The sequence below is a fragment of the Mastigoproctus giganteus genome, chromosome 8 (assembly GCF_048544385.1).
Source record: "Mastigoproctus giganteus isolate SK-2022 chromosome 8, ASM4854438v1, whole genome shotgun sequence".
Taxonomy (NCBI): domain Eukaryota; kingdom Metazoa; phylum Arthropoda; class Arachnida; order Uropygi; family Thelyphonidae; genus Mastigoproctus; species Mastigoproctus giganteus.
The window spans coordinates 194,220,437-194,247,432 of record NC_143582.1 but is presented as its reverse complement, the minus strand read 5'-3'; the positions used below and the strand labels follow the sequence as shown (position 1 = coordinate 194,247,432).

At 36.3% G+C, this 26,996-nt stretch overlaps 1 protein-coding gene across 1 annotated transcript in view; it reads right to left on the bottom strand.

Annotated features, from left to right (window-relative positions):
- The window catches only part of Klp3A (kinesin-like protein 3A), a 188,479-nt gene extending 163,222 nt beyond the window's left edge, over positions 1–25,257 (bottom strand). Inside the window, exons 1-2 of the mRNA XM_090380432.1 lie at positions 25,026–25,257; positions 6,103–6,296 (exon numbers count right to left, since the gene is read on the bottom strand). Of these exons, the coding sequence (XP_090236558.1) occupies positions 6,103–6,296; positions 25,026–25,257 (426 nt within the window). The remainder of the gene's footprint in view (positions 1–6,102; positions 6,297–25,025) is intronic.
- Between the last annotated feature and the right edge of the window lie 1,739 nt (positions 25,258–26,996).

The window sequence follows — 26,996 nt, the reverse complement described above, 5'->3', positions numbered from 1 at the left end:
AATGTGATGCTATGTGGAGTCATCTTCCAATTTTGACACTGAGAGCAAGCTTCTTTCGATTTAATGATTTTTTTTTATTATTATTATAAAAGATCACCACAGTGGGATACATCTTGGAACCACTTTGATTACTGCCATCAGCAGCAATCAAAAATGGTCCATTTTTCAGAACCATCACTACCACTTCATTCCCTATTTGTGCAATTTCGCTAAAAATGCCTGTTGTGTATGTTCATCCACAACCATACTTTTTATAATTCACCACTGGGAAACATATTTCTGATCCATTTGCTGTGTGAGCAGCACAACTCAGAGGAAGATTACTTCCTATGACAAAAGATGCAAATAAACACTTGGTAGATATGACATTGTCACCATGGAATGCAACATCTATTTTTGCATTTCATTCTGTCATTATGCTTATTTGTTCAGAGGTAATTAATTACAATACATTTCTCACTGCTTGAAATCTATATATAAAAGAACATTTTGGAAAACAGCATTTTTCGCGTGCACACTTTTTGCTTTCTGCAAGACAGGGCTAACTGCTATTGCATCATACTACAAGAAAGTGATTGACATGTCTGTCTCAAAGACCACACACATCTAAGCACGTCACTCTTAAATTAAGCTGCATATACCAGAGCGATGACTCATTACCTGAGAGCATTTAGTAGCCTTATGATGTCACACAATGTTGACAGTTCAGCCATTGTTAATTTTGGTGTTAATTTTTTAGTGTTTATAATTTCAGAATTCTACATGTCTCAAGGCAACAATTCAATTTTTTTTTCAAAAGTTTCTTCAGCTACTAGCAATGTTGTTAATAATGGCAGTAATAGAAAGGCTGAGAAAAAGACGAAAATGATCAAATAGATTCCTGAAAATATTTGCAGTTCAGGAAATTTATTGACATTTTTGGAAGTATTGAAACTCCTTTGGAAGAAAAGTTTCAATGTGCAATTTTAGCACCAACAAATAATACTGTTTACTACATATGTATTCAAACAAAGGAGGAAAAATTTTATCCAAAATTAATATTCCAGGAGAATCGAAAATAGTTTATTCACCACACAAGATTATGCTAGATAGTTGTAATGCTGAAGAATACAACTCTGTAACACCCAAAATACTTTATTTTCTGATGTCTTCAGGTTTACCTCGTGTAAATTATTAAAGGTAAATGCAATTGTTATGGTTTTAAGAAAGATATAAAAAAATGGAATTTGAAATGGTTATTAATTTGCTACATGCAATGAAAATAAAGAAGAAATGTTTGGTTTGTGAGCGCTCACAGGTGACAGAGCTGGATCAAAAGCATACATTCCACAGATTCATATGTATTCAAACAAAGGGAAATATAACCTAATTTTTCAACGAACACAGTTTCCTGTGAAATTGGCTTTAGTATGACAATAAACAAAAGTCAAGGTCAAACATTATCTAAGCTTGGTGTTGACTTAACATGACCACGTTTTTCGCATGGACAATTGTATGTTGCATTAAGTGGAGTGAAGGCAGCTAAAAATCTCTTTGTATTAAGAGAAAACAAATCAAAAAACAATAAAAAACAAAACAAAAAAAAAAATTGGATGAGAAACATTGTTTATAATCAAATATATATAATTTTTTTATTCATTTATTTTTAGATAATAAAATAATATAATTTTTGTACATCTTTTGATTATTACAAGGGGGTGGGGTTCCCCCACTAAAAAAAATTAAAATATAAAAACATATAATTCAGGTTTGTGTGACACAAGTCAGAGGGGAGCGAAGCAACATTTCTTACTTGTTGAAAAAAAATTACATCTACATACGGCAATACAAACAAACTTGCTAGCTCTTTTTCAGATTTTACAATACAAGGGTAATATTGTGCAAATGCTTTCTGAAATTTTATGCCATATTTCTTTGGCATCTTTCTGAAAGACATTGTTAATTAGCATTGCACTACAGAGGTACTATGAAATTATTGCGCATAACAGAGAATAGTGCTATTATCCTGCATTTCTATTTTACATCATATGCTACCACAGCACACTTGACAGCCAATTCATTAATAAAAAAAAAGATAGAGAAACTCTTTCACCAACTATATTACTTTGGTGAAATGAGGAAGGATTAAATAGAGGGGAAAAAAAAAGATGGATCTAGATCGTAAATCTGGAGTTGGCAGCTGCATGCACGTGTTTGTATCAGACCAATATATAGTTGTTGTTGTATTAGGTTTTTAGGAGCATCGGCAACTATGGCCATATTACTCCATACATACAGTAATACCCCAACTTACACGAACTCGGAGTTACGCGGTTCTTGATTTTTTTTGTTTGGCAACACTGCTCCGCCCACTATCTTCAAGATCGTTTTTCATATGTTATCGATATACGGTGCGATGGCGGAGAGTGAGAACGAAAGATGAACAAAATTCAACTTTACTGCACATGAACTGCACACATATACAAGAATTTGTATTCCAACTGTCACATTTATACGTGTGCATTCGAATTCGTGCTCAACGTTTGTCGGAAATTACATCGTTTCCACGAGAGAAATGGTTTGTGTCGGTCGAGCCGTATACAGTCAGTCCTCGTATAACATGTGTTTACACTACACGAATTCGATCATACACTATTTATAAATACGGTAATGATATCTTATAATATAACATGAACCGAATTGGCTTATGCACGATTCGCCTTTGTGTTTACAAGAAATGGCAGTCAAACGCAGAATCATCCCAACCGAACGCAACACGATAGGAATGAAGAGAAGATTCTGAAAACGTATTTGTTTTAGGGGAAACACATTTCACCATAATAACGTAAAAACCAACACAATTCCAGCTATCGGTATGCAATTAGATCGAGTTTACTACCAGTTTATAACAGACTCCACTAACAGAAACGCAACTGGATTTTTATTGTTTTAAGGTAGTAACCCCTAGAAATGTGAGGTGTTAATAGTGTATCTCTGCCTTTATGGTGTTGTTTATTCAGTTGCTACATGCGCGCAGCTTTGTTTATGTGTATTAAGCGTGCCTCCTCATTTTGTAATTGTGCTTTATTCCCTAAAAATGAGTAAAATACTTAAAAGGTGTGAAAAGGAAGCGTACTGGTGAAGACACTGCAGATTCAGAGAGAAAAAGAAAAGCAATTATCGATAAACAGAGGCGGACTGGATCAAAAATTTATAGTGGCCTCATACTATGGTTTATGGCCAAAATCACACAGGCCCACCGGGGTTTCCCCGGTAAGGCTTATGGCCAGTCGGCCTCTGTCGATAGAGAAAAAATATGAAATTGTGAAACGCTTTGAGCGAAATGAAAGACCATGTGATATTGCACGTGCTACAGGCCTAAATGAGGGAACGGCGAAAAGCACACGGCAATTGCAAATTTGACAGGACTCAGCTCAATTGAAAAGGGCTTAAAAATTTTAGAAAACATAGACTACAACGAAGAACGCGTTATAACTACAAAGCAAGGAATAAAAAAATTATTAGCTTGCTACGAAGAAATTCTGCATGAAAAAAAGAAGTCTCTGTGTCATCAGATGAATTTGTTAGATTTTATGAAGCCATCGACATCGAAATAACTTTTTTACGTAAGTCATTTATTTTTTTTAATACATATTTTGTATTAATATGTATAAAGAATTGCAATTTTATTAATATTTTTCTTCTAAACTAGTGTTTTTGTTAGTCGTTGGTCCCAATTAAACAAAATTTATATGTATTTATATGCAAAGTTGTACCCCGACTTACGCGAATTCGACTTAAGCGATTTTCGTCGGACCCACCTATCGCGTAACTTCGGGGTATTACTGTACTGTCTGTAAATTGCATGTGTTCTGCTGTTGATTTTGTTTACTGGATGAAAAACCCGAGTTTCCAGGAGTTAAAAACCATGCTACCCCATCTGAGACCAACTAACTCAGCCATGTTGCGAAAAAGACCCATAAAAATTCCTCATATCATCGATGGTACTTGAACTCGAGTATTTTCTACCTAGTGTAGCGAGGACAGCGATTCTACCAACTGTGCTACCCACGAGGGCCCAAAATATATAGTAGTTACTTCATAAAATCAGTAAAAACTACAAAGTCAACTACAGTAGACTTTCAAAATAATGGCACCTTTGGGGTTTCAAGGTGCCGGTATTTCAATTTTTCCGTTATGTAGAGTGTTTTATTTTTAATGTAGTTAATGCAGAAATAATGAGGCCAAATAAGAAATAGAGATTAAGAATGCAATTTTACTAACTGCAGATAAAAAACATAAACATGTTGAAGATCCAATGTTATATTCTGCCATTAATACACTCCTGCTTACACCGTGCTGTTTTCTTTATTATGTCAAGCTTAGTCTGTGCGGGTAGCACAGTGGTATTGTCACCGCCCCCCATGGGGTGGAAAAGGCCCTGGTTTGAAACCCATCAACATGCGAGGAACTTTTATGGGCCTTTTTTCACTCCGTGCCTGAGTTAGTGGGTCTGAGGAATAGATAGCAAGATTTCCCCCCCAGAAACTGGGGTTCCCCCCAGCAAAACAGATAAATAGAGCAGAGAACATATGCAATTTACAGACAATACACATGGACAGTTGACATTATATTTCAAGGTGACCCTAATGTAATAGTTTGGGTTATATCAAGCTTGTCACTAAGTTTTAATATCGTTGTTCTTTTCTTCTATGTATGAGGTTTATTAACTTTAGGAGCCATAGCGAGGGGTTTTTAATTTAAAAGAAATTAAAACAGTGGTATAGTCCGTGATATCAGTAAAGAATTCACTTTGAAAATGGCGAACATAAACAAATACAGTAATCACGTGACATGCCATTTTCTTTTTTCGCCGCCGCAAGACATCTGCACTCTATGTATACATCCGATCCCAACATGCCACTATTTCGACAGTCTACTGTATCTATTTAAATCTTCTCTATGACTCAACTGGCATTTCTTTGCTGCGAGTCATGTTAAAAAATTGGACAGTACAAACAATCGCTATGTGTTTTGAAACTCTCCTGAAGCATGTATCTGATTTTCAGCATTAAATATCTTCTGGCACATAGCCTTTCATGTGACTGAAAAGGACTTAACCCACCCACTGATTTAATCAGATTAGGGTGCTTCTATATTTATAAATAACAATAAAAGTAAATAAACAAATAATACACACAATTATTTTAGTTATTCTTTTAGTGGCATGGTGTGCAGGTAAATTGAAATGGATAATAATGAAAATTAAAGCACTTCGACCAGCACAGATTGTAATCTGTCTTCAACTTCTTAAAAGACTGCAGATTATTCTCGAGACATTTTGCAGTACTCCCCGTTCCATTCTGTCAGAGCCTTCAATACTTCATGAATATAATTTAATCACCAACATTCACCTGTTCTGCTGTCTATACAGTCAATGAAGAAGTTGTACAGGAAGTACCATGAAATTTCTAGAATAATCTGCAACCCTTTAAGAAATTCAAGACAGATTATATTATTATTATTATTATTATTATTAGCTATATGGTGCAAGGAATCCTGAGGCTTATGCTGTACCAGCCATAAAAAAGAAAAAAAAAATTTCTGAATTACTCTGAGAGAGAGAGAGAGAGAGAGAGAGAGAGAGAGAGAGAACAAGAGTCAGAAGTAGAAGGGAATCACCAAGAAGGAGAAGAATAATGATATCCAGCTCAGGACCCTGGGTGTACCAAGCCCATACTATAATGAAGTCACTTTAACCCATACTATGCATGGGTTAAAGTGACTTCATTCAAATTGAGATGAATTTTCACTATTCACAACTATTTTTGGTGATATATCAATCTTAAAAAAACCTTTTGTACTGAACATACCATTAATCTCTATAAAATCAAACACTATCTATAACATTTTTTTAAATCTACACACATATTTGTGTTAAAATTATGCAGTCATGCAGAGTTTTATTTGTTTACTTATTTTTTCTCAAACACCTGGTTAGAACTGATTTATTTTATGGCTTTATTATCATATACAACTTCAATTCTGAATTTCTACTGTTATATGTTCATAATTATAATAGCTCACTATAAAAGAATCATAAACTCATATGCAAAGTATTACCTCCAAAAATGAAACTTTCACAAGAAATTCTGAATCTGGATTTTGATCAATTTCATCAAATATATCCTGAACTGCTCTTTGTATTATACCTAGTTTATTTGGGTCATCTTTTACAGCCATTGTATAAGAAGTGCCCATTGTGTGGGTCTTTCCTGAGCCAGTCTGTCCATATGCAAGGACTGTAACGTTATAACCTATAGATAAGAGGGTAAGACAAAAAAAATAATAAAAAAGAATTAAAAACTAAGAGATTCAGGAAAACTACATAAAAATAAATAAAATAATAAAAAATATATATATATCCAGTAGAGCCCACTTATAGCTACTAGAAATGAAGATTTTAATGAACTACTGGAAATGGCACCTACAGCTATAAGGAAAAAAGTTTCGGGGAACTATGGCATGACAACCCCTTTTCCTCCCATAAAAAAGCTGTTATCATGGGAAACTGACGTGTATTCTTTATAAGAAAATAAACAGTACAAAAAAAAATTTGATACTGCTTATACACTGTACTATATTACTGTTTAATATACACAAGTATTCATCCACAAGTATCCATCTATATTAAACAAGCTCTGACAGTGGAGGAAGGTGTATATGCGTTATACACATATATAGCCATATTACTGGAAATGGTAATATGACTATATGGAAAGGGTTTTAGTTGTAAGTTGTAAAGGGTTTTAATTAAATGATGCAAGAAAGCAAGCTCATAAAGCATCAGGAAATAAAAAAAATAATAATAAAAAAAAACTAGTTTCAGTTTCAGTTAAAAAAAAAAAAATTTTTCATTCCCTGTTAAAACTCAGGGTGATTCTTATAGATTTGACATTGCTGAATTCAAACATGGCAACCACATTGCTGTAACACCCACCAGTTTTAAGGGAGAAAGGATTCATCAAAAGATTTCATATATTTAAGAAAATGTTACATACAGTACTAAATATTGAACAATGGATTTATTAACCTTATTCTACCTACAAAAATGTTTATCTGATAACAAAACACTTATTTTGTCGTATTTTGCCTTTTATAATCGTCCATTGGTGTCTCCATACAAGATTCCAACAGTAGCCTACCAACATATTTGGACTTCATTTTCTCTGGTATCGTTTTTCCATTTAAGAAATATCTTGGTGAAACCTTTCACATTGTGTTCATCAGAGACTGCTCCTGAGTTTTCAGGAAAAAATCTAAATGGGAATGTAGAAAATGAAGCTTTAACAACAGGTCTTGGTTTTCAGTCATTAACCTATGATATTTGAAAACTGAGCGTGATGAGAACTTTTTATACAGATATTTCAGCTTTTGAACATATATTACCTACGAGAATTTGTCGAAATTATTTCAGGGAGGAAATTGATGTCGACCAGTGTAATTTGTCTAGTTCTTCCTTGAATTTATTCACACTACCCACTTCTACAACAACAAGAACTTCAAATCTGACTGTGCAATTGACTAGGCCTTTTTCATTTTCCACTACCCTGACCATAGTGCTACAGTTAGTTCATTAATCTGGGATTACGGTTACCCATAATGTTATGGTTAACATTGACAAATGCAGTACCATGTATTTGTCAAAGTTAAGCTTCAATTGCCATTTCTCAGTCTATCTACCTAATTTTTTTAGATCTTGTTCCAGTAGCATACCTCAATTACTGTTATTAACTCAGGGTTTTTCAAACAACTATGCTCCGCAGAGCCCTTAGGTTCAACCATAGTTATCTGGGGCTCTGCAAGGAAATTTAGAATGTTAATATTTTTTTCTAAAACTATAAATTGAATCAGAAAATGCTGTGCATAAAAGTAAAAAGTAAATTTGGCCTTTTCTGAGTGACCTTGGACTGTCAATGTGCGTGTTATACATGTAAAAATCTCGTTCTAGTGGCCAATTGTTTCTATTTTTAGGGTATTCTTTTTATTAAGTCTCTGGAATGTTTTTTCTTTCTGATGTGGGGCTCTGCATGTCTAAAAAGTTTGGGAACTCCTGTATTAACCACCCTGCCAACCTTTATATCATATGCAAACATAGACATCAACACTGATATACTATACTGTCATCAATATCTTTAATAATTATAGAAAACAATTGGCCAGGTGCTGAAACCTGGGAGAGACTCCACTAATAACATTAGTCCACAAAGAGCTGTGTCCATTGATAACTATTATCTGTCTTCTCCCATTCAATCTTCCCTTTATCCATAGCAGTAACTTGCCCTTAATGCTAAACTGCTCCAATCTGTATACTAGTCTTTTACGTATTAAAAGCTTTCCTGAAATCCAAGTATATATAATATCAAAATTATTTTTGGTATCCAGTTACTGTATCATAGTAGCCAATCAAATCAGTCAAACAAGACCACCCCTTAACAAATCCACACTGTGATTGCAGTATAACTACACCCCTGTCTAGATGGTCCTGCATCACTCCTTTAACCAGTAACTTCATTATTTTCCCTGGAACAGAAGTTAAGCTAACAGGTCTGTAATTACTCGTGTCACCTTTTTATCCCCCTATTGGGGATACGTTCACACAACTCCAGTCCATAGGGACCTTCCCTTGCAATTATGCTCTCAGAACTGTGGTTAAGGATTTGCTTACCTCCCTTAATATAACTGGATGCCGTCCATCCCAGTCACCTTTTTTTATGTTTAGCTTCAACAAATTTGAGGAATTTTTATATGCTAACCCTTACTAACCTTGTTGAATGGCTGTTATCACAGGAGATTAATATGTATTTATTATAAGAAATAAAAAAAACCAAGAAAGAAAGAAGACAAAACAGAAACTAAAAGCTGGCTGAAATACATAAACAAGATCAAAACCAGTCGGTTTTCAGTAATCTCTTGGCAATGAAGTTCTTGCAAATGTTTTAAAAGTTTGGCAGAAAAGCAGAAATAATCATTAAATGTGCTAGTGGGAAAAAAACTGATGAAGCAAAAGAATGTGGAATTCTGCCTAACTCCTTATGAATAATAATTAAAAACAGAGTTCAAAGTTTTCCTGAGTTATTCAATTGTAAATATGCAAAAGCTCATGATCTTTGGTTAACTTTAGAATGTGTAAACTAAATAAAGAGGGTTAGATGCAGTGATTCCAAAACAATAAAACAAACTATGCAAATAAGGTGAAACCCATTAAGCTGCAATCTCATCAAAAGTGGTTATTCTTTATAGGACATTCATAATGCTGATGAAACAGGTCTATTTTATCAATGTTAGCCTTCTAAGACTGTTTCCAAGGCAACAGGTGTGAAGGGGATAAATTGAGCAAACAATACTGGTGTAATGAGACAGAAGAAGAAAAAAAAAAGAGAAACACTTAACATGCATGGGAGAAAAAAATTTAAAACATCATTGTTTTAAGGGAACAGATTTGAATGGATTTCCCACTACATTACACAATAACAGACATGGATTACACAACACACATTCAGTGAATGGCCAGTAGAATCTGTTTCACTGAAAGTTCTCTACATTCAGCCCACTTGACAATGGTATATTCACAAATTTTCACTGTCATTACAGATGATGAGTAAACAGAAATGTCTACTTTTTAATTTAGACCAAGGGTATTTGGTCCTATTCCTTCACATTGTGTGGACTGCAGCCATGTAAGCAGCCTACTAAGTGCTGTGCTTTCCCCAAGTTTAAAACTAACATGATACTAATTATAGTTTCACAATGACTTTTGAAAACATCTGTATCTGACAATATTTAATTTTTCTGTACAGCTTTCTTATGACACTATGTATTTTCTTTTTTTTTTTTGCAATGTTATTATTAGTATTAGTAATGGCCACATGGCACAAGAAAGCCTATGGCTTATGCTGCACCAACCAAAAACAAAAATAATAAAATAATAAAATAAAATAATAATAATAATAACAATAATAAAAAAAAAATAAAATAATAATAATAATAATAATAATAATAAGAGAAAAGGAAACAGACAACCAATGCGTTTCCCTCTTCCGGTAGGTAATTATCCAGTTCACCTTTGAATTTCCCCAAACTGTCAGCCTCTACCACTCATGTAGGTAATTTATTCCAGTAATTTATAATTTACTGGCTAAAATAAAATGTCCTGCAATCCAGGCTTAACAACTCTCCCCGTAACTTGAAATTATGGCCCCTTGTCCTTGAATCATTTATAACTGTGAAAATTTTGCCCTTAATCATTTTGCTTATGCCTCTCAGAGCCTTAAACACCTCAATCAAGTCTCCTCTAAGGTGCCTAGTTTCCAAGCTCTGCAACCCATATATTCGAAGCCTTTCCTCATATCTACGCCCTTTTGACGATCTCACCAGACGAGTTACCCATCTTTGGACCCTTTCAAGAAGCACAATGCCTTTTTTTAGGCACGGTCTCCATACTTGAACACAGTATTCTAAGTGTGGTCTAACAATAGCATTATATAATGGGTTTATGATGTCCTTATCTCTACTTGCAATTGTTTGATAACTCATCGATAGGACAACCATGTGCCTCCCTTGCAACCAGTCTACAATACTTGGAGAACTTCATGTCTGACCGTATCGTAATACCCATGTCCCTTTCCTATACTACTGGCTTTAGTTCAACTCTGCCAAGTGTATAAGTTATTTTGGGGTTACTGTTCCCCAGGTGCAATACCTTACACTTTGCTGGATTAAAGCATAGCTGCCATTTTTCTGACCATTCCTGAAGTCTATCTAGGTCACTCTGAAGAAGCTTTGCTAGGCGGTGAACATTAACTACTCTACCAATCTTTACATTGTCTGCAAATTTAGACATCACGCCCTCTATCCCTTCATCAATATCATTTATGAAAATCAAAAACAACAGTGCTCCTAATATTTGATCCATGGGGAAACCCACTTCTTACATCAACCCTATCTGAGGGATAACCATTTATCACAACCTCTGCCTGATGCCCTGAAGCCATCGAGCTTTCCGTCTAAGGATTTTCCCTGTGATTCCAACTTGTGCATATAAAGTAACCACTCATGTGGGACTGATGAGTGGTTACTTTGCTTTGCTAAAATAAAAATGCTTTGCTAAAATCCAAATAAACAATATCGAAATTATTCTCTAAGTCCAGCTCTTGAGTGATTCTATCAAAATAGCTAACCAGATTAGTTAAACATGATTTTCTCATTACAAAATCATGCTGAGTATCCTTCAGAATTCCACCTCTATCTAAATGATCCTGAATTCCACCACTGATCACTGTCTCCACGATTTTCCCTACTACTGAAGTTAGGCTAACCGACCAGTAATTTACCCACTTCACTCTAAGAACCACCCTTATGTATTGGAGATAAAGGTAAAGTGCAGCCATTATCAACCCACTGCAGGATGGAAGCCTCCTCAACAATTCATGCTGAGGGAAATGGACCATAATCTGCCACGCTGGTCCAGTGTGGGTTGGCAGATCGACCGTATTCAGCAGTCAGGGGCTTGAACCCCAGTCTACTCAAAGAGTGTGTGCTACTGCACTCCCGCTCCTGACTACTCGGCTACGGAGACAACTGGAAACATTGGCACTTTTCCAATCCAACGGAATCAGTCCAGTGATGCTGTCATAATTAGCCTCAATGGTTCAATGCCCTCACTTGCTGCCTCCCTTAAAATTATAGGGTATATGCCATCAACCCCAGGAGCCTTACTAGCCTGTAGGCTCGAAAGTTTTTTCATTAAAATAAATGTGAAATTTCGACATTAATTATATTTTTTTCGATTTCCCTCCCATAATTCCTCATTGACATAAAGGGTTTTCCTTCTGTAAATATTTTTTTTCTTATTGTATTTTAAAATATGGTTTTTTCAATGATTAAAAAAAATTGAAAATAACGAAGAATAAGCAAACCCATATCTAGTACAAATAAACATTTTACTAGTTCCACGTCTGCTTATTCTTATTATTTTTTTAACTTTTTTTTTGTTGAAAACTCTGCAGCTATTTTTTTAGAACTGAAATGGCCATAGCTTCACAAGTATTAGAATCAGGTCCATGTTGAGATAACAATGTTCACTTACAATAACCTCAGAAAATGAATCCTGAAGGTATACACAGTCCTTGTGATGCAACCTGTGTACTACATTTTGCATATATAGTGGGGTATGCTAGAACAAACTTAATTGGTTCTAGAACCTCATTCATTATAGAATCTGTTCACTAGTGTGGATTAATGAAAAACAAATGGCAGGTGATATTGTCAGTGAGGTGATTATTTGTGAAAAGGTCAAACAATTGTTTGAGGAACTTGGTGCTAAGGCTCCTAGTATAAGTACTGGTTCTGTGAAGGAGTTTTTTGGCACCAAGGGGTGGTTTACCGGATTTAGGAAAAGAACTGGATTACACAGTGTTGTGAGGCATGGTGAAGCTGCCAGTGCACATAGGGACGCTGCTGTGCAACATCGTGAGAAATTTAAGAAAATAATTGAGGATGGAGGCTTTCTTTCACAGAAGGTGTTTAACTGTGACGAAACTGGCCTTTTCTGGAGGAGAATGCCACGCAGAACATATATCACAAAGGATAAGACCACCTTGCCTGGCCATAAGCCAACGAAAGACCGGCTTACATTGCTCTTTTGTGCCAATGCTTCGGGTAACTGCAAGGTCAAACCACTGCTTGTGTACCATTCGGAGAACCCCAGAGCTTTTAAAAACATCAGGAAAAACCGCATTGGAGTTTTGTGGCGTTCCAACCACAAGGCTTGGGTGACCAGGAGTCCTTTCTCCGACTGGGTGACTGGGGTGTTTGGCCCTACTCTCTGTGACTACCTTAAGGAGAAGGATCTTCCATTGAAGGTTCTTTTGGTCATGGACAATGCTCCAGCCCACCCTCCTAATTTGATGGAAGAATTACCAGATGATTTCAGTTTTATCAAGGTTCACTTCTTGCCACCTAATACGATGCCTCTCCTCCAGCCTATGGACCAGCAGGTGGTCGCAAATTTTAAAAAACTCTACACTAAGGCACTGTTCAGGAAATGTTTTGAGGCCACTTCTTCCAGTGATGTGACTCTGAAGGACTTTTGGAAGGGTCACTTCAGTACAGCGGATGCTGTTTTCCTAATTGTGGTTGTTTGGAAGGAGGTTTCTGTTAGGTGCTTGAATTTGGCTTGGAGGCCATTGTGGCCCGATGCTGTGGCTCCAAGGGATTTCAAAGACTTCTAATAGTTAAAGAGCCTGTTGTGCAGGAAATTGTGTGTCTGGGCAGTTCTATGGGCCTGGAGATCAATGAGGTGGACATGGAGGAATTGGTGGAGGACCAATCATTTGAGGAGCTAGAAGAGCTTCACAATGAAGAGACAGAGGCACTGAAGAAGAGGACAAGGAAAAATTTGTAATATTATTAAGTGACACCATTTTAGGTGAGAACCTTAAAGAGGTGTTCTCCTGCTGGAATAAACTGTCCAAAGTTATAAAAGATTATCACCCAGATATTGTCGCTGTGGAAATGGGCCTTAATCATTTTAATGACACCTTGATGGCCCACTTTTGGAGAGTCCAAAAATCCAGGATAAAACAGTCAACCCTGGATTCATTCTTCAAAAAGGTGGACAAAAACCCTCCAACTGATGAACCTCCCACAGGACAGTCACCCAAGATGAGTAGGAACGATGACTCCTCTCCTTCCACCTCTATGTGATTTTTTACGATTTTTATTAGGAAAAGTTTGTTTATATTTTCACTGGGGGAATATTGTTTTTCATGTGCGAAAGATTTTTTATGCTTTTATTATGGAAAGTTCAATTATAGTTTTCATTAGGGAAAAACTGTTTATCCTTTTCATGATTGGCCTCTTCATGTGCATTAGATTGTTTATGCTTTTTATTAGGGAAAGTCTGTTCATATTTTTCACTAAAGAAACATTGTTTATGCATTTAAAATTTTATGTACAGTGTATAAAAGTTAAATAAATTAATTTTATATTATTGTTACACATATTTTTAATTTTGTATTATATTTTTCCTGTTTAAATGGTTGTATTGGATGGTAACTTTACTCTAGACTGTGGGCCTGGAACAGATTACCCCTAAATACATATATTTCAATGTATGCTAGAACAAACAGATGCTATAAAACAAGGTTCTAGAACCAATTACGTTTGTTCTAGCATACCCCACTATATATGCAAAATGTAGTAAACAGGGTGCACACAAGGACTGTGTATACCTTCAGGATTCATTTTCTGAAGTTATTGTAAGTGAACATTGTTATCACAACATGGACCTGATTATAATACTTGTGAAGCTAGGGCCATTTCAGTTCTAAAAAAATAGCTGCAGAGTTTAACAAAAAAAAAAAAAAAAAATAATAATAATAATAATAAGAATAAGCAGATGTGGAACTAGTAAAATGTTTATTTGTACTAGATATGGGTTTGCTTATTCTTAGCTATTTTCGATCATTGAGAATAACTAAGAATTTTTTTTTAATCATTGAAAAAGCCATATTTTAAAATTCAAATCTTTTTTACTCATGATGACTTCAGATATCATATTCTGAAGTTATGCATATTCCTCGTGACTCGTCTTGTACAGTACTACTAAATTAATAAATTTCTAATTTTATTCTTTCTTATATTTTAAAGCTGCTTAAAAATTTAAAGTTATAAAAAATGCACCAGTTGTTATCTATTTTTTACGCTTTCCAAAATATTTTAAGGTGGTCATTCTTATTTATTGAGTTCGTGCATATTTGTAATATTATTAATCATGGCCTCAGGATGTCAGAAACAATAAAAACTGGTGTTTAATATTCTGCATGTGCTGGATAAATTTTTGACAGAATTTTTTTTTTTTTTTTTGCACAAAATGAAATTAAATAGTGTTCTGGGTATTACATGTATTTCTATGTTCAGCAGGATCTGAACTGATTCCCTGGCAATATAGTAGTTTTACCACTTGTTTAGCAAGGTCTGGATTCAAATCCTGTAGGAATTTTTAAAGGCCACTTCAATTCCAATCTTAGGCAGTGGGAGTGGCAATTACTCATGAGTTATTCTGAGGTGAGGTTTTCAGTCCATAGGGCCTACAAATCTACCCATAAACACACAGTTGTACAGACAATACATATAGTGGAATATAGCCTTAGATACATTAAACTGGGCTATATAAATCATAATATTAACAAGATTTAAAGTGCCTAATAAATGAATGTAGTCCTAATTCCAAAAGCAAAAAAGTCCTGAATAACACGTGGACTTGAGAATGCATATTGCAAGATTAGGCCCACAAGCTAACCATTATGATGGTATCAGCTGCAACAAAGCAACCATGATGAAGTTAACACCTTTGGTTTCATGGGATTGTAGCAGAGTACAAGTTAAATGTATTTAACTTTTGATGAGTTGCCTTGGTATTGAACTGCAATCTGCACTGCTTCAATATAGTGAATAGGCATACTTAATCCCTTTCAAAATCTTCAAATTAGTGTTCTTCTGAGTTTATGCACTTAACTCAATGATTTTCCCACTCTTGAAAGTACCTATGGAAGCCAATTCCAAAATTGCCGAAAGCTGAGCTATTGCATTACTCATGGGGTCTTGTCAATGATATATAGGAATTTTGCTATCAGGGATAAGGAAGTGATTATCCCCTTGTATAAGGCAATGGTTAGACCACACCTTAAGTACCGCATGCAGGTCTGGTGGCCTCATTTTAGGAAAGATGTTGAGCTCTAGAACGAGTACAGAGAAGGGCAACAAGATTAGTGAGAACAAAGAGTTGCTGTCACAAAAAGAGGCTTAACTTCTGCAAATTGCAGCATCTGGAGACTAGGCACCTGCAAGGTGATTTGATTGTGAGGTGTATAAGGCCTTGAATACTTTGAGCAAGCTCAATGCTGATGGGATCCTTCTTCTTGCTCAGATTCTGCACCTGAAGGGGCATAAATTCAACGGCTCCTCCGTAGCCAGGTGGGCAGGAGCAGCAGTGCATAGCACATGCTTCTTGATTAGACCGGAGTTCAAGCCCATGACCACCAAATACGGAGGATGCGGAAAGGTCAGGGTATGACTACCACATATCCCCGGAGCAATATAGTCTTAGTTGCTAATGCTCCTAAAAACCAAATAACAGCAACAACAGCAGCATAAATTCAAATCGTGGAAAGACGGTTGTAGAATAGTAGACAAACATTTTTTTTTTTTTTTTTTTTTTGTTAGTTGGTGTATCGGCTTCTGTGGCCATAATGCACCTCCCAAAGTTTTTGCATTTTACTCTGATCCAAGCCCGAGGCGGGATTCGAACCCACGACCTTTGGGTTGCCAGGCAGGCACTATCCACCTGGCTAGCCCGGTCGGCAGACAAACTTTTGAAGTGAATGGTTAAGTGAAATGGGAAGGTTTGGCTGATCCTAAATAAGTTTGCTTTCTTGCATCATATACTGATACTAATGCTTCATGAAACCATGTCCTTTCAGGATTTTTTCCAGTCTAGGAAATTAAAAAAAAAATGTAATGTGGAGCCATACCTAGTGAATATAGTGATTGCTGTACCTGAGCAATTTGTGTTTGGCAAAAATATCTATACAAGTATCAATAAATATAATGGCATATTATGGTGAAGGCAACCAGTCTAGCGCCTCCGTAGCCAGGTGGGCAGGAGCAGCAGTGCATAGCACACGCTTCTTGATTAGACCGGGGTTCGAGCCCGTGCCCACCAAATATGGAAGATGCGGAAAGGTCAGGGAATGACCACCGCATATCCCAGGAGCAATATGGCCTTAGTTGCTAATGCTCCTAAAAACCAAATAACAACAGCAGCCAGTGTTTTGGAGCTTCATTTTTCTTCTTTAATCACATCATGAAGGCATGAACTTCATCAAACCCTGTACTGCTTGTTTCTCTGGAGCACATTCATGGTGGACAACATCCTCACATTCACAATCAAAAAATGCTACAACATAGCCTTCATTTTGTTACATATTTTTTGGATAAGGGGGAAGGAGTGACAAGGGTTAACTGCTGTTTGGTTTTGGGATCATACCCATAAACCTATATTTCATCCTCACTTATGATACTTTTCAAACAAATTTTGCAGAAATGCATCTCATGTTTAAATTTTTTGCCAAAATGGAACACAATCTGATGGAGATACAAGTTTCTGCTGCAATTTCACTAACAGTTAATCTTCAGTCATTTTGTGCCAAAGTTTCCACTCAAGACACAATTTCATTATATGTTGAAGTTGAGAGCAGTTCAGATTGCAGATTACCTCTGACAGGCTCCCTACTTTATTTTGAAACAATGGTGCCAGTTGAAAACTTGTATATGGCCCACCAGAGGCCACATTGCTATTTTAAGAAGATCAATTGTTTAACTTTTGGTTTTTCTGATTTTAAAACAAACTTTAACACACATACACAGTTGTTCAGTGCACTCAGACATTTTGAAATATGACAAGGTGCAAAAACATATCTTTGTTACTGGCTAACAATACAAACTGCTGTAAGCAACCAAACAGTTTAAGGAGGTAAGGATGTGATAGGTATAAACGGATAGGTATAAAAGGGAGTATATGATGAGAGCCCTGTCGATAAATTCGGCCGTGGAAAGGTTGTGCAAGGCCTCAAGGGGTAGAATTTTTTTCAGCCTGGTCTGTGCTTGTTAACAGGGGAGACTGCTTCTACAGGGATGGGATACACTTAAATAGAAAGGGTGCAAGAATGTTTGCTGATGCTATCGAGGCAGTGTTAGGTGGGTCGGAAAACTGCTAGATTGGGGGGATACAAGGACTAATAGATTAACAGTAGCCACTGGCAGAGGTGAAAGTGATTCTTGCACTGCTTCTATTGGAATGAGCCGCAGCCTTGAAAATAAGATGCAGGATATTTCAGAGACTGCTGGGAATCATTGGGGTGCAAATAAACACATGGGTTGTGTTAGGGTAGCTAAGAAAAAGAACAGGTGCATGTATACTTGCGTGTACACCAATGCTAGGAGTTTGGTAAATAAATTTGATGAATTTGAGGTATTGCTCAAAGCATCAAAGGCGGATATTGTTAGGATATCAGAGACGTAGTGTCACACAGATATAAGTAATGCAGAACTGGAATTTGGGGAGTACAACGTTTACAGAAAGGATAGACAGGATAGGAAGGGAGGAGGGGTTATGCTATTAGTTAAGAAACACATAAAATCCAAGGAAGTGAAGCCAGTCGACATCGCTGGACATTGCAGTGTCGAGTCAGTTTGGTGTGACATAAGCATTGGGAGATCAAAATTGAGAGTAGCAGTGTGCTATAAGCCTAATGACTCTGACGAGTATAATAAGAAACTGTACAGGGAAATAGAGTGGGCCAGTAAATCAGAGTCTTATAATGGGGGATTTTAATTTCCCAGATATTGACTGGAATTTGTGGCTTGGTCACTCACACACTAGCAAGGCTTTTGTGGATTTATTGGATGATTGTTTTCTAAATCAGCATGTTTGGGAAGCAACTAGAGGGAGCAATACTCTGATTTGATTATCAGTAGTGATTCTTCATGCATTAAGAATCTGCAGATACAGGAACCACTAGGTGGCAGTGATCACAGTATGCTGAAGTGGGATTTACTCAAGGAGGTAACTACCATCAGGGGTAAAGGGAAGGGTTATTACTTTCGTAAAGGCGACTACGATGGTCTGAGACAGTATTTAAATTCTATACAGTGGGACCAACTGATGATGTTACCAATAGCAAACTCAAAATGGGAAGCATTCAAAGAACTTATCTTGGAAGCCAAATTTTATACATAGCGTTCACTTGATTTACGAAGTGAAGCAGATCCAAGTGGCCTTTTTATTGCAACATCTAACATACTTCGCTCTTGCTGCTTGAGCATGTTTATATTGAATATTACTTGTAATTGGATTGCAGCAACAGGTATTCCAAGCTTTATTTTGTTCTTTGTTTTACTGTATGGCATTAGGTGCTATACTAGATTTTTGGGCGCCTCAGTAGCCAGGAGCAGCAGTGCGTAGCACATGCTTCTTGATTAGTTGTTGTTGTTATTTGGTTTTTAGGAGCATTAGCAACTAAGACCATATTGCTCCAGGGATATGTGGTGGTCATTCCCTGACCTTTCTGCATCCTCGTATTTGGTGGCTCAAGGGCTCAAACCCCAGTCTAATCAAGAAGCATGTGCTACACGCTGCTGCTCCTACCCACCTGGCTACGGAGACGCCTTCTTGATTATACCAGTGTTTGAGCCTGTGACCACCAAATACGGAGGATTCAGAAAGATCAGGGAATGACCACCGCATATCCCTGGAGCAATATGGCCTTAGTTGCTAATGCTCCTAAAAACTAAATAACAACAACAACTAGATTTTTGGGCATACTGGTAGTTTTGAGGAAGCTATTAGTATAGTTTTATCAGTTGCATACAATGTTTTTTGTGTAACAAACTCAACCACTTCAGTGGATGATTTGTGGGTCAAGTGTAGCTGATTTTTTATATTTGCCAATCTGCTTTCTCAGCAGGCCATCAGGCTTCTACTAAGATGAATAGAGGGATTGAGTAATTCAATTATTATTAGAAAATGGTTACTCTGTAGTAAGCCATTGATTATCTTCCCTTTTAGAGTAGGATAGAGTTGCCGAACATGCAGTCAAATCTGGTGCTGTATTTGCTCCAGAAGGAAGATGAACATATGTAGGTGAATCCATCACTTAGGACAAGAAGATTGTTATCACCCAGAAACTGTACAATTAACTTTCCTCTTTAATCTGTGATATTACTCCATAGTGTGGTTATCCCACACTATGGAGTGTGTTTTTTTTGGCTGCATAAGCTCATACACTTGCTTTCTTGCATCACATGCCACTACTACTACTACTTAGATTTCCCAGGTTGCAGAAAAGTGGATAGTGTAGGTAGTTGAATGGTATTATACCATTCAACAAAATGAGCTATTAGCTTATTTTGTTGAATGGTATAATATGGCAGGATGTAAAAGGAACAAACTGTAATGTGGATGTCAATAGCTATTTGGACTGCTGCCTCTGGTGTAGAGTTCAGTAAAATATGTTCAGCAGGAACAAGAGAGTTTGAATTTGAATTACTTGAATCTAATTTGAATCTTAATTTGAATTACTCTATTCTTTAAATTCTTATTAGAACTGCTACACCATTGTGCATAATGTTTTAACGGGTTCTTTTCTTCCTAAAAATATTATACTTATATAATTTTGCATATCCTGTGATTTCAAATATGTCTCTTGCAGACAAAGACATATTAGTGTGCATTCAAAGGTAAGATCATATAGAACATCAATATTGGCTCAGACACAAGGAAAATATCCCTGAATATCACTATTTCTTGTGAAACTTCAGACTCATCTGAAGATTGTTCATATATATCAACTTCCTATTGGCAGCTGAAAGTTTTGATTTGTTTTTCCTTGATTCCTTGGCTGGAGAGAGCAGAGGTTTGCAAGTGATATGGAAACTGGTGCATCGACTGCTGAGTTTGTGTTGTATTTAACAGGGTACATGGGCAATTCAAGAAAGGCTCTTCTGGAGATATTGTTAGCTTGCTCTGAAATTCAGATGATTGCTGATTTGAGAATATGTCAAGTCTATTTACACAGGCTAGTAATGAGATAATTTGTTTTACTTCCTGGTAGGAATGTTATGATTTGTTTTATATTTTTGGATAAGTTTTTCACTTTTCCAGTGATCATATATTCTAGCATAGACAGGGTAGTGTTTTTAGTAATTTGAACATATTCATTGAAAAGCAGTACACACTTTGCAACTGTGCTCTATTGACTTGCACTAAGCACAAATAGGAGTTCTCTGACAAGCATTCTGTGAATGTCTGTATTTCTGACATAGGAAACACCATAATGGATTTGGAATATATATTGTATACCAGATATCCAATCTTAATGGAAGTTGGATGTCGTGTGCTGAAGAGCAAAATAAGATTTCATGTAGGAGTGAGAATGCCAAACTGCCATAATCAGTTTTTCACAGGACATTCTCTTAATTTGAATTACTCTATTCTTTAAATTCTTCCAAGATCTCCTCTTCAGACACATCTAATAGGTCCCAGTTTTCCCTCTCCCTCTCAGGTCACTCCTTTATAGGTGTCAAATGATCTTTGGGGTGTAACCATTACAGGTAATCCTGCAAAGAGGTTAATACAACCCCAAGGGCTCACATCTGGTGAGTATGGGCTTAGCACACCCAGGGTGCTGAGCTGAATATAATCATTCTTCTTTTTTTTGGTGATTCCCTTCTCTCTCTCTCTCTCTCTCTCTCTCTCTCTCTCAGGGTAATTCAGAAAAATTTTTTTTTGGCTGATTCAGCATAAGCCTCACGCTTCCTTGCGCCACATGGCTAATAATAATAATAATAATAATAATATTCGACTCATTAAATGTCTAGCATTGGAGGTCTGAGTGAAGCCACCTTCTGAGTCAGCTGAGTCTTTCAACAGATTTGAGAGACCCAACTATACTTTCTAGTTCCTTTTGAACACTAAAAGGTGAGAATTTACCAATTGGAATTTTCACCATTGGAGTGAATGATCCTTAGTAGTTACAACTGGGTAGGTTTCAGTGTCATTTTTCTGACATTTGGCCATGAAAACTGACATTGAAACTCATCCATTTCTGGAATTGGCCTGTGGTGATCCTATCTTTTTTCTTAGTTGTCTGTGGTGCATCTGTCAGCCTAGAGAATTTAGTGTGCAAGTTATTCATGTTATGCTCTTTTAATAACATCCAAAAACATAGTGAATGGTCTGGAGATAACCTGCATCTTCGTGTGGTAACCACAACTGCAAACACTATAGGCTCTTGTATATCACAATACTGGTATACACTTATATAATATATATAACATATTGCTGCCAAAATATAAAAATGAGAGAAAAACCAATAACACTATTGGATTCAGAACGTCAAATATATATAAAAGTTAAATAAAAATAATTTTTGTTTCTGTTATATACAGGGTGATTCACTACCAGTGCGACAAACTTGCAGGAGGTGTAGGGGGCACAAAGACGAATCGGAATCACATAGCATTGCAGGGTCCGAAATGCCTTCATCATGCGGTAGAGGACGTTGAACGGGAGGTTGCGTCAACAGCGATCCCGCTGGAAGTCAGCATTTGCAAACCATTTCTGTTGAAGAAATCAAGTAGCAAAAGTTCTCCGGAGTGGATAATCCGCAGGCTCCAATGATTGGATGCGTAGCAGATGGTATAAACTCATTTGGTTTGTTGACAGTATCCTCCATACAGTGGATTAGGAAATACCCAATCGTTGGCCTATCGCTCGAGTACTCGTACTCGGATTGCCTTCTGCAAGATGTAGGACATTCTCCTCATTATCTGGCGTCCTCGTCGTTCGCTCTCAATTCATGGTACCTCTCGTGAAACAACCAGTCTCACGTAACCTTCTGTGCACATGTGTGACGTATGATGAGGAGCATGCCTGTGCTGGAAACGTTCCTGGTACAAGCGCAGAGTGGCGCGCCCGTTACAGTCCGCAGCTCCATACGCAAGGTGCACGTTGCCAGTTCAACGTTTGAATACTTATCCATCCTACTGCCTCGGGAACCGGTTCGCAAATGCTGACTTTCACCGGGATCACTGTTCACGCGACCTCCCGTTCAACGTCCTCTACTGCATGACGAAGGCATTTCGGACCCTGCAATGCTATGTGATTCCGATTCGTCTTTGTGCCCCCTACACCTCCTGCAAGTTTGTCGCACTGGCAGTGAATCACCCTGTATAGCAGAGTTGAAAATCTGAAAGTCAATAATTTGAAACGTCAATAACCCGAACAAGCCAGCATTTACTTTTTTTTTTATGCTGGCCATAAAATAATTACAGTAAGTGCCAATTATTGTGACCACGTTTGCTAATTGAATTTTGATTCTATTAAACGGCAATTCTAATAAATGAAAATCGAAGAAATATTAACCACAGGCTATCAAAATGAAGATATAAAGAACCAATTTACACTTTTATTATTTTATGAATTAACAAAACGAAATGATAAGTGAAAATTGACAAACAAACTGAATGCTGAGTAGACAAATGATCAACAAACTGAATGCTGTCCAATTCAACTACTCTTGCTGAAAAGAGTGAGAGATCTGGCAATAAAGAAACAAAATTCGAAAATGGTGCAGCAAAAAATAAGTAATTATTTTCGTTAAAGGCCTACACATATTATTATTATTAGCCATAAGGTGCAAGGAAGCCCGAAGCTTACGCTGCGCCAGCCAAAAAAAATTCCCAAGTTACCCTGAGAGAGAGAGAGAGAGAGAGAGAGAGAGAGATTCAGAACTAGAAAGGAATCACCAAGAAAGAGAAGAATAATGATATCCAGCTCAGGACCCTGGGTGTGCCAAGCCCATACTCACCAGATGTGAGCCCCTGGGATGAATGTGTTATTGTGGCTGAAAGTTCCATTTATTTTGTTGCCTATGAATAAAAATACATAAGTACAACTAAGTATTTTTATTAAACTTACTAAACCTTTTTATTTTAGTCTCCAGAGCAGTATTTTTAATAAGTTGGAAAAATCCGAACAAATCAGAAGTCCAAACTACTCTTGGTCCCAATTAGTTTGGATTATCAACGCTCTACTATATTACAATATAGCTCTCATAACTTGAATTTACCAAATTTACTTGAATTTCTAAACTGTACAGTTATGTTATTGTGGTATTTACTTCCCCTGTACACACGTTTTTTTTTTACAAATTACAACAGATTTACATTTTAATCAAGTGGTGTTGTTTACAACTACTGTGTTCTTTTCGTTAATGGGCTATAGGCTCAAAACTTTTCAGTGACTCTTTATACATAACAAGAGTAACTTTTATTTGTTAAGATGTTTGTTATTTGGTTTTTAGGAGCATTAGCAACTAAGGCCATACTGCTCCAAGATATGCGGTGGTCATTCTCTGACCTTTCCGCATCCTCCGTATTTGGTGGTGACGGGCTCGAACCCCGGTCTAATCAAGAAGCATGTGTTACGCACTGCTGCTTCTTCCCACCTGGCTACGGAGGCGCCTTTTGTTAAGGTGACTTGTGAACTGTGATTTATTCTTCATTTAATTTCAAAGATATCTCAAAATGCTTTTATAACACATATCAAGATTGCTGCTAAATGCAACAAATACTCAAGAGGTGCTAATTGATACATAATCAAGCAGTTAAAATAAACATGTATTTTTTTTTTTTTTTTTTTGTTAGTTGTTGGCGCATCAGCTTCTATGGCCGTATTGAACCTCCTAAAGTTTTTGCATTTTACTGTGATCCAAGCCAGAGGTGGGAATCGAACCAGCGACCTTTGGGTTGCCAGGCAGGCACTTTACCTACCTGGCTAGCCCAGTCGGCTAAACATGGATAAACTTGAAATAAACATGAAAAAGTTATGAATAAACAAGAGCTTATTCATAATATTTTCAATGTTTGTTTCACTCAGGAAAGCACAATAGCATGGGATCTTGCAGAGTTAAGGCATATTTGATGCTCAAAATAATGTTAGGAAACCCTACCCTGATCACCCATAAGTAAACACTGACATTTGACACACACACACGCACACGCACACACACACAAGAAACTACTAGTCTTTGCAGAATTGCATAAAGGAACTTTTAAATCCCAGGTTAGCATATTCAGGTATGCTTATATAATGTGTCCCTTTTTCTATGTGGGTTACTACTGCATACAATCCTGGCATGACTTGCAACCAAGGAGTTAACAGTGACTGAATACAAAATAAAACAAAAAAAAAATCAAGAAAACAGGTTTAAATATTATATAAACCATGCGAATACATTATTATAGTCTCAATAGTAAATGAAAGTTTCATTTCACAAATAGCCTTAACAAGGTGGGCAATACTTCAAAGATTCTTAGTATTCATCAAAATATGTTACCAAAATATGAAAGTAAGAACACACCTTTGAAAAGATTTTTGATATATGAAGCCACTGAAGAATTATAAACGTCTTCTTGTTCAATTTCTGGACTAAACACAAAGTCAAATGTAAAAGCTTTATCATTTCCAGCAATGATTTGAGGCTCATCAGGAACAAACTGAAGACACATCTGACATCCTTCAACAATTTCTTTTGTAACTAGAGGCCGGCATCGTAATACAACTCTAACAGGAATCACTTTATTTTCTGACATGATTACACTGAAAAAATATTGTATCATATATGTAGATGCACACATCTATATGAAGTTTTTTTTTTTAATAAAAAATTGAACAATTTTTATTTACAGGTTGAAATGACAGTTTATATATCTCAATGAATTTAAGAACAATATACACATACTTTTATTTATTAAATATCTAATACTAAATAAACTAATTTCTACAGAAACAAAATTTATCAAAAATAACATTGATAAATGAATTATCCTGATAAGTCAGATTTAAAAAAAAAAACACTGATGTACAATATTTTCACTTAATAATTTTCATTTATTCCTTCTAAAACAACTCTCATCTCATTTTTCTCAAAAAAGAATCTAGTGCTCATTCTTCACGCTCATCTTTCTAGATCACATCTTAACTGGAGATAAACTTGCTTTCTAACCTTTCACAAATACTGCCTCCTCTGCATTAAAAAAAAACTAGGCTTATTTTTCATTCTTGGTGTCATTTCTAAACAGCTACTAACTCTGTACAAATCTCCAATCCATTCTACTTTGGAATATTGTTCCCACATCTGAATATCTTTAATATCAATAACGGCACCTTGAATCCCCGAAGGTGCCATTATTCAGAGAGTTTACTATATGGTATTAAGTGCACAGATTCTTATATTTTTCGTGTCTGAAGTCACAATAAAAAAATAAATAAACCAAGTCTTTTCAAATCAATGTGAGACCACTTTTGGAAAGAGAGGATTGTAGATCTTGATAAGTTACATCACTAGGAGTGAAGTTTCTTAATGCTTAGCTAAAAGTAAAGTGAGCAAAGCAGGATTAGTAGAAACCAGAAGAGGTAAGAAGCACTCATAAAGCTAAGAAGCTAAAGAAATTCCTGTACACTGAAGTGTCTGCACAGGTAGCCCGTGATATTGTCACCATCCTCCCCACACTGGATGGAAAAGGCATGAGTTCGAATCCCGTCGATGATGCGAGGAACTTTAATGGGCTTTTTTCACTGGCTGAGTTAGTCAGTCTCAGGCATAGATGGCAAGGTTTTTTTCACCAGAAACTGGGGGTTTTCATCCAGCAAAGCAGGCAAATCGACCAGAGAACACATACAATTTACAGACATAAATATAGGTTTGTGTAAGAAATTACAGGTGACCTTAATATAATAATTTTAAATAATTTGTAAAGTATAAAGAAATATGCCAAAGGAATCATAAGTACATCACAAGAAGCAATGAACAGTGCTTTTTTTTAATGTCTTAACAGATTAACAATGAAATGATGAAATAATGGTGTGTGTGTGTGCATATATATATATATATATATATATATATGGTGAAACTGCAATGAAAAATTTAAAAATAAAGGGAAAAAAAAAAAAAAAAAAAACACTTAAATCTAATGGTCCACTGCAGGATCTGCAGACTGTCAAATTTCCATTTTATAACTCAAGTTAAACAAAAAATGGCACGTGTGCTGAGCACATGCATTAGATGGTTTTATAACAAAACATCCTTGGAGAAATCCGTGTCCATTTGTGATGCGCCCACAGCAGACGATCTTAGTATTTACTATTGATGTTTCACATCAATAATGAATACCAAGCCAATAGCCTAATTACTCATTTGAATGGATACAAATGGCAGCTACAGGAAGTATGATTGCAACAATACATGTTACAATAATTCACTTCTGGCGGAAGCTGCAGATGACATCACTTCCATGTCATCACATTTTTCATGAGATCAGATTTACTTGGT